The sequence below is a fragment of the Podarcis vaucheri genome (genome assembly GCF_965113315.1).
Source record: "Podarcis vaucheri genome assembly, chromosome: 17".
Taxonomy (NCBI): Eukaryota; Metazoa; Chordata; class Lepidosauria; order Squamata; family Lacertidae; genus Podarcis; species Podarcis vaucheri.
Genome location: NC_138755.1, coordinates 33,236,426 through 33,253,442, shown reverse-complemented (window position 1 = coordinate 33,253,442; position 17,017 = coordinate 33,236,426). Strand labels below are relative to the sequence as shown.

At 45.8% G+C, this 17,017-nt stretch overlaps 1 protein-coding gene across 5 annotated transcripts in view; it reads left to right on the top strand.

The window, feature by feature from the left end:
* The window catches only part of FAM131B (family with sequence similarity 131 member B), a 51,376-nt gene extending 36,224 nt beyond the window's left edge, over positions 1-15,152 (top strand). For 4 of the 5 annotated variants that reach the window (XM_082205041.1, XM_082205040.1, XM_082205044.1 and 1 more), the window contains exons 3-7: positions 2,959-2,994; positions 6,248-6,342; positions 7,774-7,979; positions 9,412-9,555; positions 11,087-15,152. In XM_082205041.1, coding sequence (XP_082061167.1) covers positions 2,959-2,994; positions 6,248-6,342; positions 7,774-7,979; positions 9,412-9,555; positions 11,087-11,733 — 1,128 coding nt within the window. In that variant the 3' untranslated portion in view covers positions 11,734-15,152. Of the gene's footprint in view, positions 1-2,090; positions 2,444-2,958; positions 2,995-6,247; positions 6,343-7,773; positions 7,980-9,411; positions 9,556-11,086 lie in introns of those variants that run through there. The other variant, XM_082205042.1, reaches the window with a different exon arrangement.
* Positions 15,153-17,017: the final 1,865 nt, after the last annotated feature.

Below are 17,017 nucleotides of genomic sequence, written 5' to 3'. Positions count from 1 at the left end.
ATGAAGTGGGTATCTGGGACAGTTTCTAATCTAAACAATTTGCCCAATGGTCTGGATGTATGTTGGCAATACTGTGATATTCTCTATACTGTGAGCCAGACCATTATCTCCCCTCATGGGCGTCTCATGGGCTGAGCATGACAGGTGTGTGGGACCACCCACCTGTAATCATCTGATGTCGCAATGATGTTGGCTGCCCTGTTCTGCCTGCATGGATCTGAAAGAGCACTTTGCAGAGATAGCCACTTTCAAAGTGCCACTGGTGGCTGCCCAGTTGGCGGAGTGACAGGGCCTTTTCAGTGGTGCTTCCCCATTTGCAGAATGCCCTCCCTCATTATTGACTTTTGGAAGGAATTTAAAAACATTCCTGTTAACAGAGGCATGAGGTGGTTGAAAGCCACTGTTCCTGGCAACTCTGAGATCTCTAGTTGATAATGTTTGCAATGGTGTTTTTTTAAAGAATGCTTGCAACTGTTTTAGTTTTAGTTGTTGTTGCTGTTGTTGTGTTTTTAATGTTTTATTATGTTTTATAAATACCTTGTGGGGCACTTTATAAGACCTGGCAGAGACGTGTGCACAGCACTTCATATAGGGATTTTCAGGCATCACCTTTTGACTGAACCAGGTTATTACCTGCTCCATACCTGATGCCATAGACAACTGATGACAAGTTGGCATGACTTAGCCAGCATAATTAGGTCTGGAAATTGCCCACTCTTGGTATAGAGGCAGGGGTCCTGATAGCCAATTTTCAACAAAAAGAGGAAGAAGAAGAGTTTGGATTTGATATCCCGCCTTTCACTCCCTTTAAGGAGTCTCAAAGCGGCTAACATTCTCCTTTCCCTTCCTCCGCCACAACAAACACTCTGTGAGGTGAGTGGGGCTGAGAGACTTCAGAGAAGTGGGACTGGCCCAAGGTCACCCAGCAGCTGCGTGTGGAGGAGCGGAGACGCGAACCCGGTTCCCCAGATTACGAGTCTATCGCTCTTAACCACTACACCACACTGGCTTCTCAAGGAGAAGCTTCCTTGGATGGCTGCAGCAATGCAAAAGGATGCTACAGAATCTATAGCATATTCTTGCCTTGCTGTTGCCATACAGAGAATAATCTCCTCTTTTTGCTCTAAATTTGCTGTCAGATATCTGCCGTTTGATTACCAGGCAGTGGTTTCCGTAGACGGTGTTATTTTTGTTGTTTGGCAGCCGCTTCACCATCTGTAATTTTATGCATGTGAGTTATCTATGTAATAAGCTTCAGTGAATGCAATCTGATGAGACCTTTGGTCTTTTCAAAAGATGAATACTATTTTTATTCAGACAGGCCACTTTAGCTTTATGAATCTCTCACCATTGCAAAATGCAATGAGGTTGAGAGTTTCATTTCAGTACATCTCTGCTAAGCTGTAGGGGATGACTCCAGAAATCCCTCTCTTTGTGCGATGATGGTTGGTGTCAGTGAGTTACCAGGATGCCACCTAACCTGCTGGCACTAGAGTGGCTCAAGAGGGGACTCATTCGGTGCCATCTTGCTGATCTTGTGAACTTTCCATCTCATTGCCCATTGTTGGAGAGCAACTGCTGGACCAGACAGACCCTAGATGTGACCCAGCATAGGTACTGACTACTTTGACTGGCAGCATCTCCCAAAGTCTATGTTTAATATTCAAGGCTTATCTTTAGAATAACTAGCTAGACAAACTCCCTCCCTCAGCTAAGGAGATCTGTGCATATAAGCAGGCCTGTGAGCACACATCTACTGCCTGGATTTGGATAAATTGGATGTGCATTCAGAGGTGCACTGTGCATGAATTTGAATGGTGGGCACATTTCCGTGTGCTTTCAAATGTGCATCCTCATTCTCCTTTCCATGCAACTAGCTGTGCATTACCGTCATGTATATTCACGACGAGCTGGATTGTGCATAGGGTGTGTGTCACAGTTTTTGCCTGCGAGTTTGTAATTTGAAGAAAACGGGACAGAGCATGAAAGAGACTGAAGAGGGGAATTGAAGGGCTGAGCTGAGATGGGGAGGGAAGAGAAACAGTTCAGTCAGGGCAGGGCTGGTTAGCTTGTGGCTCTCTAGGTGCCGCAGGACTACAACTCTCATCAGACACAGCCAGCAAAACCAATCATTGGAGTTGATGGGAATTACATCCCAGCAGCCCCTGCAAGGCCACCCCTGAACTGGGGACAGAAGCATGTGAGAAACACTAAATTTTAATGAGTGTATAGCCAATGCAGAACATATATTTGCAGTGAAAGGGAATTCTGAAAGAAAGATGGCACAATAGAAAATGGAGGGCTAAAGAAAAGAACAAAAGGAAGACAGGGCTCATGAAGAGAAGATGGAAGCAGCAGAACCAAAGGAGCTTGAATGAATGTAGAAAAACAGGAAAAAATTGTGCAACATGCAGGGGAGCAGAAGAAAGCCTCTAGCCTCAAGGTACAGAGAGCTCCATGTTGTTGTATAAATCTATATGCACTTAATCATCCGTTACTGTTGTGAATAAGCTTTTAATCTTGCACATTCATCCCCTTTGAATGTGCATCTGCTGGTGTCAGAGATCTAGTGTTCAGCCATAAAAGACTGAAGGGGTTTGATCGCCATGGGATTCCTAATCCCAGAAGAGTTTTATATATATTTTCTGCATGTCTGTGGTTCTCTCTCCCTTTCTCCCAGCCCACTTCTGTTCTTCTCTTTGTCTCTTCATCTTTCTTATTCTTTATGTAGCACATGACGGCTGCACACGTACGGCTGTGGCCATCAGGAGCAAATTGGACAGGGATGCTCTTCCAAGCATGCAGCCTTAAAGTGAAGGAGTAACACCCTTTTTCAATAAGCGATTAAGTAGTAGGTTGTTCATAATAACCAGTAGGATCAGCTGGTAGAGGAAGTAATGTATGTTATATGCAGAGAGCTCACATGTGACGTTAACTTGGCCTCTTCTTTCTTCATAGCAAACACGGACAGATTTTTCCTGGGATGGCATTAACGTGAGTACTGTCCCCATTCCCTAAGACAGAGATTGGCCCTCTGGGAATTGCTCAACTACATCTCCCATCATCCTTGAGCATTGGCTGTGCTGACTAGGACTGATAGGAGCTTCAGTCGAACCACATCTGGAGGTCCTCAGCTTCCCCACTGTTGCCCTTAGAGATTTTCTTGCATAGACTCCATGTGTCTGTGTGGGAGCCTATTTTGCTACTGGTGGGTTTTGGATTATATCTCAAGATGGGTGTGTTGCTGTTTCCAGTCTGACCCATAGTGATGACATGGGTGCCTGCTGAACATCTAGGAACCGCATCAAATGAAAATTGGCCCTCAGCGGGCATGTGAATGGCCCGCCACCTCTCCCTGCAGTCATTCTAGTGAGGATTGGCACCTCCTTGCCACCCACTCCTGCTTTGCATTAGTTACCCAGAGGCAGGGAAGCAGCAGCAGAGATCTGTACTTTTGAATTAGGTGGATGGATAAATGAATATTTATTTTGCTAAACGTTTTAATTATGCTTTCCTGCGTTTAAGGATTTCGGTTATGGGGGCATCTCTGCGGCACACAAGCACTATAATTTGAAACCACAATTTGCCTACTTTTCTCTGTTCAGTAATAGAAGTAGTGATTTGCCTCATACATTTTAGTTTAACTCTTCATGTTTCACTCTTTCTAAACATAGGAGGCTCTCCCATTTATTTTGAAATTTTGTCACTCTCCTTTACTCAGTTTGGACGTCATGCCAGCTATGGTTTGCACTACTTATAGTTATATACTTATATGAAAGCCATGGGCGTCTCCTTCAGAAAGGCAAACACAGAGTTAAAACTATAGTTGCGTAGTGGTTAGAGTACTGCCCCGGGACTAGGGAGACCAAGATCCACTCTGCCATAACGCTCACTGGGTGACCTTGAGCCAGTCACTGTCTCTTGACCTAACCCCTGTAGGGTTCCTGTGAGGATAAAATGTGGTGTCACCTTGAGCTGATTTGAAGGGAAAGTGGGATACCAATGAAATAAATACATAAATAATCCTCACAGGAACCGTGCGCAGTAGATTTGACCAAGTGACTGGCCCAAACTCACACAGTGGCTAAATGTTGATCAGAATCCTTGTACACGGAACTTACATTCTTAGCTATCTTAGCTAATAGCTGCTGGTGAATCTACCCTCTGTGAATTTGTGCCTCTAACCCCTTTTAAAAACAACCCAAGCCAGATACAAATAGGATGTGGGCAGGAAATGCAAGTAAAGCTGAAATATACTCGGAGTCAAGAGTGGATTTCATGCTCTTTATTCAGCTTGTAGTGGCGAGGAGGAATGGAAGTTCCCCCAGAATGTCTGCCTTATATACTTTTTTTATACAATGGGCCCCACGTGATTGGCTAATTCCGGGATTCTCCTGTAGGCCAATCAGGTTGCGGATTCCCTTCCACCTGGAGCTGGATTTGGTGGCTCCTGTGGACCAATCCGACTGCTGCCTTTTGGATCCTATTCAACTCAGTACATAACAAAAGCTTTCCTTCATTTTTTTTTAATGAACAAATCCCTTCCATTTTTATACAAGAATAATAAATTCCTGCTGAAGTGAACTTTATTATGTTTGGCTTCTGTGAGGAGGAGGAGGAGGAGTTGGAGAAGGAGGACAACTTAAATTAGCTTTATTATGTTGGGCAGAGCCTGGAGTTGCAGAGCTGGGATGGCCTGGGGCTTATTGCCACATACACCTGTACACTTGCTCACCTAAGTTCAATAGTTGCAGACAGCTTTGCTGGATAGCATGGCGAACATCCTCAAGAATGGCCAATTCAGACACCTATCAGGCAAGGACATGGGTACAATGGCGTGAGTGAAGCATGCTGGCATGGCCTGAGACTCACCTGCCCGGTATGGCTCACCCTTGTGATTCATGTTTTACTCCCTCTTTTTCACAAAGAGATTTGTGCTTCTCTGAAGAGGCGCTAACCTTTCAACAATTACTTTGTACATCCCCTCCCCCCAGATCCAGAGGGGTAGCTGGATTAGTCACTTCCACAAAAGCTTCTGCCATAGAATACATTTGTCAAATCTTTTAAATTGCCGCAAGACTCTGGGCTGTTTTTTAACACAATGTTCTTCACCCCAGCCATTATTCTAGTCTTCTTCATTAGCAAAGCCTCTCTATTTAGGGAGGGAGGTGGAAATAGAGAGAGATTTTCTTTTGTACAGATCGACTGATTCACCATCAACATAGTGCTTAAGGTTCTGGAATAGTTTTGTTCAAGGGCAGGAAAGGAAAAGGTTCGATTTTTTTTTTACCTCAGCATCACATTCCCATGGAGACATCTCCAGGTGATAGAAATCCTTATATAGAAGGCTTTGACTACTCAGCAGAACTATACTATAAATGCAGCCCCACAACTTCAAGAATAAGAAGCATGAAAGCGACCATATAGATAAACACAACGCATCCCCTTTCAGGTTATCTCCTTTCCCTTTGTAACATTCAGTTCCACTTGCCCCATGGCCCATGCCAATTGCACTGAGTGTTGCCCCTCCAGTGATAGCCAATGTTTGGGGGGCAGAGGCAAGGAAACGAAGAGCACAGTGACGTCAGAATGTTAAGTAAGTTATGCCACATGTTGCTGAACTTAACACAGGGCTACAGTTTTCAGCAGCGGTCCTCTGTTTATTGTACTTTTAAAGCCCTGCTCTAAACATGCGGCAAACTGAAATAAAAAATAAGTGTGGCACCAGGGACACTGGCCTGGACACCTGCTTAGTTACATTTTTTAAAAAGACCTTTCTGACCTCCTTTCCTCAGCAATATCTTCATCCAGTCAGTATTAAACTTCTCCCATTCTTCTCCTTTCGCTCCAGTGCTGTGTATACAGAACAATCTTACTTTAGGGTTGTTGTCGTTGTTGCTGCTTGTTGTTATCTTCATCTTTTCATAAATACTTCACTTGAACAAATTTCTGGCCAAAAAAGCACACCCGACTAGTCATGAGATACATCTTAGCACACCAGGGCTGGCCCAAGACAGGAATATCCAAAATGGCATACACAATCCAATAATTCCCTCCCATGGGCAGTTCCTGACCAAGCCCCATGCAGGTTTTCAGTCTAGTTACTAATTTCCCCATCTTTATTTGTCCCTTCTCCTTTGGTTTCTTCTGCTTCCCAGTTCCTTGTGTTCTTAGAAGTCCAGACTGGAATGTCTCCTTCCCTCCCCCTCTTACCTTTTCATTCCTTTTACATGATCTCTCTTTGCAGCTCTCCATGGAAGACACAACCTCCATCCTCCCCAAGCTGAAGCGGAACTCCAATGCATATGGGATTGGAGCTCTGGCAAAGTCTTCCTTCTCTGGTGAGGATCTCAAACCTGTGGCTCTCAAGCCACCTATCTCACTTTTCACCAATCTTGGCTTTATCTTGTGCATTTATATGTATATGTATATCCCTTACTTTACACTGAACGACACATACCCTTTTTAAACCTGAAGTGACTTCATTACCCACTCAGATTCCAGGCTTGTGTGTCAATATACTCACCAGTTCCATTAAGACTTGCACTACTACTTCCCATGACAAATTTCCATTGTGGAACAAGTATGTCAAAATGTGTGAATAGTAGAACACCTGTCCCCACCTCAGAAAGACATTGTGACAACTCAAACGCCTTTAGTAGCGTATGGCTTAATTGCATTTCATATGCATGCATTAGCAAAAGAAATTGGATACAGGCCACCAAGGACCCATGGAGATTTGTGAAATGATTTGTTTGCACAAAATTTATCTCCAAAAATATCCAATTGCTTATATGTTGTCAACTAATGGAGAGTGCTTAAAACAGAGAGGGGGCTGCTTTATATTTGCTTATGTCTGCTTAATGTTATATAAAATCAGTAAACTTTTTTTAAAAAAGAAGGAAATTGACTAAAATTGTTTTGATGTGAATGATCTTTAGACTATGGGGAAGTTGAGGTTTTGTTTATTTGCTCATTAGTTGGTCTGAGTATTGCTTTGTTCACTATTTGAGTATTTTAATGGATTTTATATGAAATACTAATGTATTACTGTACTTTTCGCTCTATAACACGCACCAGACCATAACACGCACATAGTTTTTAGAGGAGGAAAACAAGAAAAAAAATATTCTAAGTGGGGAGGGAAGGAAAAGCACTGAAGGGACAAGGAGCATGCGTGGGGTGGGTGGAGAAGGATGCTGCTAATAATGAAGAAGAGGGGTATAAGAGGAGAAGGCTCCTCTCCTCTCCCACTTTGCTCCTTTAGGCATTCCCTCCATAACACACACAGACATTTCCCCTTACTTTCTAGGAGGACAAAAGTGTTATGGTGCAAAAAATACGGTATATAACTCCCCCCCCCCTCTTTCCCCCCTATGGTAATATGTGTGGTATACCTTTTTTCTCTTTTTTTGCTGTAAGTTGCTTGGAGATCCTTGGGTGACAAGCAACTAATAATGAAAATGGAATAAATATCAGTGATTACACTGTAGCCCCAATAACCAGATGCCCAGTCCATTTCCTCCTTTGCTATGATAAAAGACTACAGTGTCCATACTTTGTCAGATTAAAACATGGCAACTAAGTTCATTATGGGGCCCCACGTCTTATGACTTTTATGTGTTTCCTTACTTAGACCAGTATATAGATAGAGTTTTGGAAGCAGGTATGAAGGAGGAATGAGAGAACTGGGTGAAAATGAGCCCATTCTAGGTTGACGATCAATGTCTCTGGAGCAGTATAATAGCCCCTTTTTGTTTTCCTAATGTCTGGCGCCTTAGGGATATCCCGCACCATGAAGGATCACGTCACCAAGCCCACGGCCATGGGGTCGGGTCGCGTCGCACACATGATTGAGTGGCAAGGTTGGGGCAACGGCAACACCCAGCAGCAGCAGCACACCCACGAAACGGTGCGCAAGGATGCCGACGCTTACTCTGACCTGAGTGATGGGGAGAAGGAGGCCCGATTCCTTGCAGGTAGGCTGCTACTGTTTGGCCGTCCATCAGTGGATGTGGTGGAACAGGAGGGTATGGGAGTGGGAACAGTTCAACTGGACAGGATTGGTTGAGCCATTTCTCTGAATGCATCTTCTCTCTGGATTGCATAAACCTTAACCCACTTGATGTCGTGGGTGCAGGGGAAACTTAGAAGGAATGACCTTTTGATCCCTTCCAGCTTTCTGGGAGCAAAGTGGAAATAGCCCAAGAGGCATTTCAAAGGAGAACACACATGCTGAGGAAATTGTTGTTGTTGTTAATTAATATACTGCCCTTCCTCAACAGATCTCAGGGAGGTTTACAGAATAAAATAAAAACAAGTAAATAATTAAACCAAAACGGCAAAGCAGTAACTCTTCTCACAGACACTTTAAAAAGGCTATAGGATATTAATCAGCCACAGACCTGATTGAAGAGGAACATTTTCGCCTGGCATCTAAAAAATATAATGAAGGTGTCAGGAAAGACTCAGTGCACTTATTGGGCCGGATTCAACTCACCATCCTCACCAGCGAAAGCTTGCATGAGGACCGCCACTAACTCAAAAGGGCTCCCCCACCTCCTGTGCCCACGGTATTGACTTACGGGGTTAGGAGAGCCCCCTAGGGGGGAAGGAGAGGGGAGATTGTTTCACCAAGCAAGCCAAAATGCTTGTGCTGATGGAACGATCTACTTAGTGCTATGCTGAATTCCTCTGGTTATCTGGCTGTGAGATACAACGGGCACTTCCCAGTCCCATTCCATATTGCTGGCCTGCCACTGGTGGCGGGGTGGGGGGAGAGGGCGGGGTTAGGGAAATTCTCCGTGTAATGACATGAAGACATGGGGTAAGTATACTATGCACTACAGAGCAGGGAGGAGGAAGCTGGGCACAGGGCTGCCGTTTGCCACTCCCTTCCCTGCGTTCCCTATTAAGGTTCAGTTGCAACAGGATGCTTACAAGGGTTACATTTTGTCCACGGCCCTTTGCAGACATGCTTATGAGAATTAGTGGGACCAGGGTAATGGCAGCTATTCTGGATTGGGGTTCTGAACCCTTCAGAAAACCAAATCCTGATACTTGGGTTGGGAGCAGTGGCGTAGCGTGGGTTGTCAGCACCCGGGGCAAGGCACGTAATTTGTGCCCCCTAACCCGTGGATTTGCTCCCCCTAACCCTAATCCCCAGATGTTGCGCCCGGTGCGGCCGGCCCCCCCTGCACCCCCCACGCTACGCCACTGGTTGGGAGCCTGGGCAATTGCACGGAAGATCAGGCTACTCCATATTGCTAAGTTAGGATCCCAGCACAGAGTTTCTCAGGAACTGGCATGGGCAATGGGACCCAAGAGGCAGGATCTGCGGCTATTGGCTGGGGGAGAAGAATGGGGCAATTCCATGTACCACTATCCTTCTCTCTTCTCTGCTCAACACAGGGGTGATGGAGCAGTTTGCTATCTCAGAAGCCACCCTCATGGCCTGGTCTTCCATGGATGGCGAGGATGTGAGCGTCAATTCTAACCAGGAGAACCAAGCTGGCAACTACAACGAGAACTACCAGGAGATGATGGAGAACCAGGGTGAGCATTGGCTTTTCCACCTGGATTTGGTTGAAGTGAGCACAGGTCCACAGGGAATTATTCAGCAAAGCCAATTGGCGTAGGCAGCTTGACTTTTCCTGGGCTAAGGCTACATTGCATTTTTTGGGGTGGGGAGGGAGAAGCCTTCATTACCCAAACCTTCCCACTGTTGACGTTTTCCTTTCTCAGTTCCTTTTAGGACATCCATCTGCCCCATTCTAGCCATTGCTAGTATAGTATCATAGCTGAGAAGGGTGAACTGTGCTCTCAACATCAGCAGTGAGCATAATAGGTGGTCTTAAGGAAGCTGCTCTCCTCCTTCAGGCACACAACCCTCCCTGTCCCCATCTGAAATTCAGGGTGGGTGGGGGTTAATGATAAGGACCCACATTATATGGATATTGTGAGAATTGTTGAAATATGCATGCACACGAAAGCTCATACCAATAGCTAACTTAGTTCGTCTCTAAGGTGCTACTGGAAGGAATTTTTTTATTTTGTTTTAGCAATAAGCATTCTGAGATAATTCTGATAAAATAACAGAAGCCTTCTCCACAATAACTCAAGGCAAGTCTTTCATTGAAGCTGCCCCTGTTCTGTAGAACTACATCCCCTCTGGAGATACAATAGACCAGTCATTCCTAATTGGCGGTCTACGGACCCCACGGGGTCTGCACTGCCTTTCATATCACTAAAACTATGGTAGAGATACCAAAATTTTCAAAAGTACAGGGCCCATGGCTAGGCTTTTGAAAAACCGGGAGTCTGCAGTACTTAGCAAATTGGGAGCCACTGTGGTCCCTCTCTAGACTTCCCAGAAGGCACTTTTGTTTCCACAAGGTTTTCCACCAGAGTGAACAGGCCTCTGTGCCTTATGTGTTTATTCTGTACTGTTTTAAAACTTGCATTTAATTTGCTTATTTTGCAGCATTTCGAAAGCTGCTTTTAGTTGTTTTTTACGTAAAGCACCTTGAGATTCAAGTGGATGGTGATTTGTATATTAATAACGTATCTAAATACTAAAGCACTAAATAAATTCTAGATGTCTGTTTATTTCTATATTTCTATATTTCTATATTTCTATATTTCTATATTTCTATATTTCTATATTTCTATATTTCTATATTTCTATATTTCTATATTTCTATATTTCTATTTGTAAACCTCTTTCCCCCAACCCTTTCTGGGATCTGTGGGTCTCAATCCTCTCACTGAGGGGAATTTTGGCCTAATCTTGTGGAAGGGGACTGTCTTGGGCATTTGGGGAGGCCCCTCACCCATTTTAAAACCCTTTAAAGAGGCATGGTAGCCTCCCCAGAAAAAAAGAGCTCTGTATAAGAGTTAGAAGGTTAATTTAAAAAATGGTGGAAGGGTAGAGCTAACACATTTGTTCCCATTCCTCACACCCACACCCTGGGTGTTTTATTAACCCTATTTGTAACGTCCGGAGATGGCTGGACTCTAATTTCCTTTCTTCCATTTTTTAATTTTGTTTCTCTCTCCCCCTCCCCCACTCTTCCCTTCCCTGCAGAGCACCTGGCCCAGGCACAGTATGACAGCTGGCCTCACTCCTACGTCTCGCAAGGCATGTACTGCTTGGGTTCCTCTGACGCCTGGGAGACCAGCGACCAGTCACTCATTGCGTCCCCAGCGACCGGCTCCTATCAGGGCCAGAACTTTGAAGAGTCCCAGCCCAGCTTGCAGGAAAGCATTCTGATCCAGAACAACCTTATCCAGCAGCATCAGTTGTTGCAGCTACAGCAGCAGCAACAGCAACAGCAACTACAACAACAGCAACTACAACAACAGCAGCAGCAGCAGCAGCAACAACAACAGCCACAGCAGCAGCAGCAGCAGCAGCAACAACTGCTTTCTAATACCAGCCTTGTGGATGTATGGCCTGCTCAGACAGTTCCTAGTGGCGGCGGCAGCAACACAGATTCCAGCACCTTTGTGGGAATCCACACAGAGGAGGAGGAAGGAAACCCCTTGCTGGAGAAGGCTCCCTTACTGAACAAGAAGCCCTCGCCCGAGGAGGACGATGCTGTCTGCCGGGACCTGGAGTCCCTGTCCCCCCGCGAGGAGCCGGAGCCTGCTGCCCTCAGCCGCAAGGTCTCCGACGTCACCTCGTCCGGGGTGCAGTCTTTTGACGAAGAGGAAGGTGAAGCCAACAACTGATGCTGCCATGGAGGAAGCCTTTGCTCTTATGCATGGGAAACACACGGGTGGGGTGGGGGAAAGTGATAGGGAAACCCCCTCTCCAGCTCCTGAAGTCCCCAAGCGCACGAGCACACTTGTTTGTTTGTTTTTAAGTTTCACGGCAAGGTAAGCCGAGGACCAAAAGTGCTGGGCAATGCTAAGTCTCCCCCACCGACCCGCCCCCTTCCTCCTGCACACGTTGGGCTGAGCCTTCAAGACCTACTGCCTTGGACACCCAAACACAGAGAGCTCAGGGAATGCAAGACGGTGGCCTCCACTGGCTGTGTGGTGGATACAAGTTGTGCTTTTAGCAGAGATGTGGGTTTTTTTGAGGGGAGGCACACATTCGTACTTAATTCAGCGTCACAGAAGATGCTGCTACGATCTGCTTTGGCTCTTGGGACTGGAGGGTCATTGAGGATACAGGCAAGAGTTTCAAACGGTGGCATCATGGAGAAGGAACAGCGAGGGCATGTGGCTTTGTAGACAAAAATGTACCGCAGCAAAATTTGCAGCCCCAGGGCCCGTCCTAAAGTGAGGTGCTGCTTGGAGAGGCACTCTGGACTTGGGTCCGAGAAGAGAGTGATGTGTGGAGAGAGTGACTCTGTGGATGTGCAGGCCAAGCACCAGAATGAGGCTCTGTGGGTACCAACTATCCTTTGATGTGGACAGAGCTGCTCTATGAGTCCAGCCCAAACCTCATTCTCCAGCCCGTGTGCGTTGTTGGCCTCTGCAGAAACCTTCCTTATTAACCCCCGTTACCTCTGCCTGCCTACCTGGGAGCTGGAGAGAGGGGTTTCTCCCCCTATTTCATATTGGATACTGCATGCAGGGGAGGGGGAGGGGGAGGGTGGGTCATCTGCCAGTTTTCTATTTTACGCAGCCATGGAGTCCTCTCCTTCCAGCAGTCAGCAGGTGCAGAAACCAAGGGAAGCAAGCATGCGCGGCTTCAGCACCACCCTTTCCCAGTTTCTGTTAGAACTTTTGTCGCTGTTCCCCTCTCCCCAATCTTTTTGTATTTCCAAGTATCAGTTTTTGAAGCAGAAGCTAACAGAGAGGGAATAGCCTGGTGCCACTTAGCGTGAGGTCATATTCCTTTCCTAGCACCACCAGATCTTCTGTAGTGCCAAAATACTGATGAAGCAGAGACTGGGAAAAGGGCGATTTTCCTCTTTCCGTTGAAATCTCTCTGTCTCCTTTTTACGTTGACAATGTAAATATTTCTCAGGCTTCATCTTGATTAGGAACAAAGAAAGGGTGAGTTGGGGGTTCTTAAGTTTTGCAGGGCATTTATTTATTTTTGACTGGGAGTGATTTTGTGAATGAGAAGTCATGGCTTATAGGACATACTTTTTAATCTGAAGTCCATCCTCAATTGCTGCTTTGCTGCAAAAGACAAGAGGGGTAGTGTTTTATCAGCATAAAAAACACATTTTTATCCTCCTGCAAGTCTCCAGAAAATTATTTTTAAAAAATGGAAGAAAAGGATGGAGTGAACAGTTACATTTTGCTGGGCAAAACCACACGTTTGTTATTGAAGCGGGGGAAGCTTATTTCTGATGAGGAAAGTCTTGCCAAAGGTGACTGTAGGTTTATGTGATGAAGGGAATCCTTCAGGAAACAGCCCTGTCTCTGCTCCTCTCCAAGCCTGACCTGTTCTGAGGCTTGCCGCTAATTACTTTCGGCAGACTACCGGTTGCAAGACCGAGGAGTGAACCAAGACGGAGGAGTGCTTTGCTTACCCATCTGGGGCGCTTTGTGCAGATAAAGAAGATGAGTGTTCAGCCCAGAACACTCTGGTTTGCATCCAGAAGTTGTGAACAGAAGGTGAACAGGACACTGTTATTCATGCACTTTTGATGGAGAGACTAGTGGGAGGTTTTTCACTTCATGGATCTCAAAAGCTAAGAGGGCCCAGTCTTCCCTCTCCACTGCACTTTCCTTGAAAAAGCCTTCACGACCACGGACACGTGCTCAGGCAGAAGCAAGCGCAGCAGATGCATGAATGAGAAGCCTCTTGGCAACCCTTCCCCACCCTTCTCTCCTTTCCCTTCCTCTTCCTGGCTCCTCCAGTGGAGAGGCGGCTCGGATTCTGAGCTCTGGGGAATCCACCTCTCTCTTTTAAAAATATGTTTACATGCTACAGTGCCAACCTCTGAGGGCTAAAGAGGATTGGATACAGCACTGCTCTGAATATGAGGGCGAACCCTCGTGTTCCTGCATTTATCTTAATTGCTGCGTTCTGGCTGGCTGTCAGTTTTTATTCGGGGGGAGGGATTCTGCTGGTGATGATGTAGAAGCAAGAAAGTGCAGAGCGCAACTTCTCTGCAAGTGAAGAATGGATGAAATTCCAGTTGCCCCAACATTTTAGAGCCTTCAGGTTCTCCAGAATGCTTTGAGAGGTCCTCAGTGTTGGGGTTGGGGTGGGGGCAGTGAGTCAGGCAGCCTGCTACTTCTTTCCTCCAAACCATTATTGCTCCATGTGCCTATCCGGGACCAGGACTCAACCTGGATGTTTACGGTAATTCTGTTTCAATGTAAATGTATCCTGCTGTCATCTTGGCACTCACCGGACTCGAGACAAGTGGTTCATCTTGTCCAAACCCGTTCTTTTATTGTCTGTCTTTTTTAAAAAACAAAAATGCAAGCAACTTGTGTGCATTTGGTAATATTACGTGACACTAATGTTTTGGGAGACGTATATTTCTTTTTTTCCTCTGTCTGAGATGTGGTGCATAAAGAGAGCAGCTTTCCACACCCTTGGGTCTCCCAGATGATGTTGGGCTACAACATCTGTTGTCTTTTAACCAGCATGGCCAGTGGCTAGAGATAACGTGGGTTGTAGTCCGAGTGCGCTAACTCTAGGGGGCGGAGGTGTCGCTCAGCCCCTTGAATATTGAGGGAGGAGGCTGAATCGCTGAGCTGAGCGTGGCACAGCATCAAAAGCAGGCTCCTCCAGAGTTTGAGAGAGGAGGAGCTGCAGCCATTGAAGCTGTGCGGAGTTAGGCAAGGCGTGACATCACAAGCATGCGACACGTGAGTGATGTCACAAATGTGACGCGTCGCTGGGGGCCCCCAATCTTCAGCCACAAGCGGCGCCTCTGTTGTAGTCTAACAACATATGGGGACAAAAGGTTTGGGAAGGCTGCTATGGAGGGGCACATGTCTTGGCATCTAGCAAAGAAACAACAGGAGAAAGAGAAGGAGGCTAATTTTGTGTTTTGGGGGAACCATGCTGAACATTTCTGTAGAGTGGAATAGAGAATCACAACTCTGCTGTAGCATTCTACAGCCTGCCACTAGAAAGTCCTACTAAAAAAACAGAGACTCCATTCTCTATTAAACTGTACAATTCCTGGAGAAGTTTTCTAAATAAACATTATTTCAGGACCATTCAACTCAATTTTAACTTATTTTTTAAATAAGGGGGTCTTCCCTTGCCATTCTGAAATTCTTCTGACATTTAAGGCAGTGTGTGTATGTTTCTAACTCTGTCCTCAACCCACTACCGAAATCTTGCTTGGCTAGCAAGAATTCTCTCTCCCCCCCCCCCCCCATTTTATACTTGGCCTTAGATTAGAAGAATTCTTAAACTTCAGCCCTTTGTTGATGTAGCCTTCCAGGCTCTCAAGAGGTAAGGGACTTGGTTTGTTGAGCCAAATTCAGAGAGAATAGTCAGCAAAAGCACTTGTGGCCCCCTAAAGATTAAGCCACGCGTCTCGTGGCAGCAGCTGAGGGCAGTTCAAAAGCAATTCCTGACGGATCGGATCGTCATTAGCAGCAGATGTCCTGAAGGAGCTGTTAAGATAAACCGGGACTCCATGTGGCGAGGTTAGATCGGTGTCCTCAAACGTAAGTAAGCCGCAGTAAAGTGGTAGGTAGAAAAATTGCTGTCAGCACTATCAGAGAAGCAGCAGATAGGAGAGCTTAATGAACCCCCCCCCCTCCGCCACTCCACCACCTCCCCTCAGGATGTTTTCTCCATTACCTCAATTTATTTCTGAACATGAAGCATTGCTGAGAAAAAAGCAGCTGGGGCAGGGGCAGAGTTTTGCAAGGAGAAAGTGGCAGCACTTGTGTCCCTGTGTTTGAAGCCCTCCCCCCCCCCAGCCTGATGTTCAGTTTTTGTAGAAAGCTCAACAAGGGAGAAAAACGGAAGCTTTGCTTGTTTGGAAAAGCAACCATCTAGGTCGAAGGGTGCCATGTTTCTTGACTCTCACTGATTATAAATTAATATCTGCATGTGCAGTAATGGGTCCCCCCCTCCCTCCTGTATTTTGCTATGGTACCTGAGTAATGTACATGCAGCACATCTGAACTGCGCATGCATTTGTTTATTTTTAGTTGCTTGGTCTCTCCAAATACACATGAGCAGTGAAGAGGATCTGGTCTCCAAGGCCAGCTTGGAAACCACACAGTTCAAATATATGGCCCATGGCAAATGTATTTTGTACTCCCATATTGCTTATGTAAATTGATCAGCAGTGGGCTTTAAGCAGTGGATGTTAAACACGATGAGTGAATGGTCTTTGGTTTGTAGAGTAACAACAGTAGAATTAACCATTGTGTGCTCATGCACAAGACGTTGTTACAAGGTGCCTGGAGGCTTATGCACAAAATTACTGATTTATATCCCTTTTCCACATAGAGGGACTATCTTTGAAATAATTAGAAATAGCCAGTTGTTAATGAGGTGAAATCTGGCTCTGCATTTTCATGGCACGGCTGTTTGGTTCCAGCCCATTAGAAGCCTTTAAAAAATATTCTGCCGCTTAGTCCCTTCGTAGGAATGCAGAAGTACCATTCAGCAGAGCCTAGAAAGCAAAGACTAGCATATCTGTATGACTACATAGTCCACTCTGTTGCAATATCATAATGCTCACTTGGGCACATAGGCTATATAGTTTTATTTCAATTTTTTACTTCAGTTTTAGAAAATGTGCTTGAATGGGTAGTGAAAGCACTGCCAGAGCATTGTGGAAGGGTAGCTTCATAAAATGTCTGTTGTTGAGAGCCCTGGTGCCTTCAGAGTTTGGGGCCCCAGGTTAGAGACCTATGGTTCTTCCTCCCCCCACTCCCAGCCATGAACCTCATCTCACCATCCGCATTGCTGGAAGAGCAGTAGAACAGACCAGGAGTGGAGCATTGGTTCCAGATCACACCAAGCCTCTTGTGGGCTCTTAAAGCAGCCACAGATAATCAGGCACCTATCTAGCCTTGCTGGGTGCTGGCACTGGGCATAGTAAACTAAGAAATTTAGGAA